The following is a 1,473-nucleotide window of genomic DNA, read 5'->3' on the forward strand; positions in this document are numbered from 1 at the left end:
CACACAGTCACACATTCACACACACAGTCACACATGCACACACAGTCACACACAAACACACTCACACACACACACACACAGTCACACACACACACACACACACACACACACACACACACACACACAGTCACACACACGCACATACACACACAGTCACACACACACAGTCACACACTCACAGGACTGGGAAACACACGACTGGCTTGTCTCATGCTTACCTGGTTTCTACTGTGAGCTTCGACAGGAGGCTAGTCAGTTCGTCCATAACATTGGGATGGGAGCGCCACGCTTCAGACCAGCCCCGTGTCGCCATCACCAGGGCGGAATGGGCCTTTATGAAGTCAATGGTGGCCTGCCTCAGGCTGACATAGGAGTTGCTGATCGCGAGAACCGCAGTGGCGGCTGCAGTCTCGACGGACAGATCGGCGGCCAGTTGCTGCTCGCACTGTGCCCTCAGGCCCGGCAGGCCGAACTTATCAGCGGCGGCCAGCAGCTGCTGGGCCGTGCCGGGCACCCGGGGGGCCTGCAGCGTGTACAGGTAGGCCAGCAGCTGGCGCAGCACAGGGCCCTCCACACCCGAGACTGCGACCCGGCCGCCGGTGGCCTCCAGGGAGAAGCGGCGGAAGGTGTCTGCGAAGACGGGGCTCCTGGCCGCAAGGACGGCTCTGTGCGCCGCCAGCCGGGTCCCGCCTGCAACCAGGGTCACCACGGCGTCGGGCCCGGCGTCCAGCAGAGCGGCCAGGCCATCGGCTGCGGTGTCCTCAACCTTCTGGTCTTGTCTCATTGTGGACGAATCTGAAACACCGTCGGTGCCCTGAGCAGCCCTTGGCCTTACACACTACCCTGCATACTTGTATGAGACAAAGGTTGATCTGTACCCAGCAAACAACTGATATACAGTATGTGATCAAAATTATCCAGACACCTGGCGGCTCCCTCCATCGGTTCAAAATGGTTCAAATGGCTCTAAGCACTATGGGACTTAACATCTGAGGTCATCAATCAAATTGGTCAATTGCCTCTGAGCACTATGGGACTTAACATCTGAGGTCATCAGTCCCCTAGAACTTAGAACTACTTAAACCTAACTAACCTAAGGACATCACACACATCCAAGCCCGAGGCAGGATTCGACCCTGCGACCGTAGCAGCAGCGCTGTTCCGGACTGAAGCGCCTAGAACCGCTCGGTCACAACGGCCATCTACCGCCTACGAATTTTACTATTGGCACTACACACGCTGGCAGATAATGTTCACCGGCCATTCGCCATACCCGCATCGGATCGCCACATTGTGCATCGTGATTCGTCACTCCACACAACGTTTTTCACTGTTCAGTCGTCCAATGTTTACGCTCCTTACACCGAGCGAGGCATCGTTTGGCATTTACCGGCGCGATGTGTGGCTTATGAGCAGCCGCTCGACCACGAAATCCAAGTTTTCTCACCTCCCGCCTAACTGTGATAGTTCTTG

General features: G+C 56.5%; 1 protein-coding gene across 1 annotated transcript; it reads right to left on the reverse strand.

Annotated features, from left to right (window-relative positions):
* Window positions 1-214: 214 nt before the first annotated feature.
* On the reverse strand, window positions 215-784 carry LOC126427968 (speckle-type POZ protein-like). The gene has a single exon (XM_050089855.1). It carries the CDS (start codon window positions 782-784, stop codon window positions 215-217), a length of 570 nt encoding a protein of 189 aa, XP_049945812.1.
* Between the last annotated feature and the right edge of the window lie 689 nt (window positions 785-1,473).

The sequence above is a fragment of the Schistocerca serialis genome, chromosome 12 (genome assembly GCF_023864345.2).
Source record: "Schistocerca serialis cubense isolate TAMUIC-IGC-003099 chromosome 12, iqSchSeri2.2, whole genome shotgun sequence".
In the NCBI taxonomy this organism is placed as follows: domain Eukaryota; kingdom Metazoa; phylum Arthropoda; class Insecta; order Orthoptera; family Acrididae; genus Schistocerca; species Schistocerca serialis.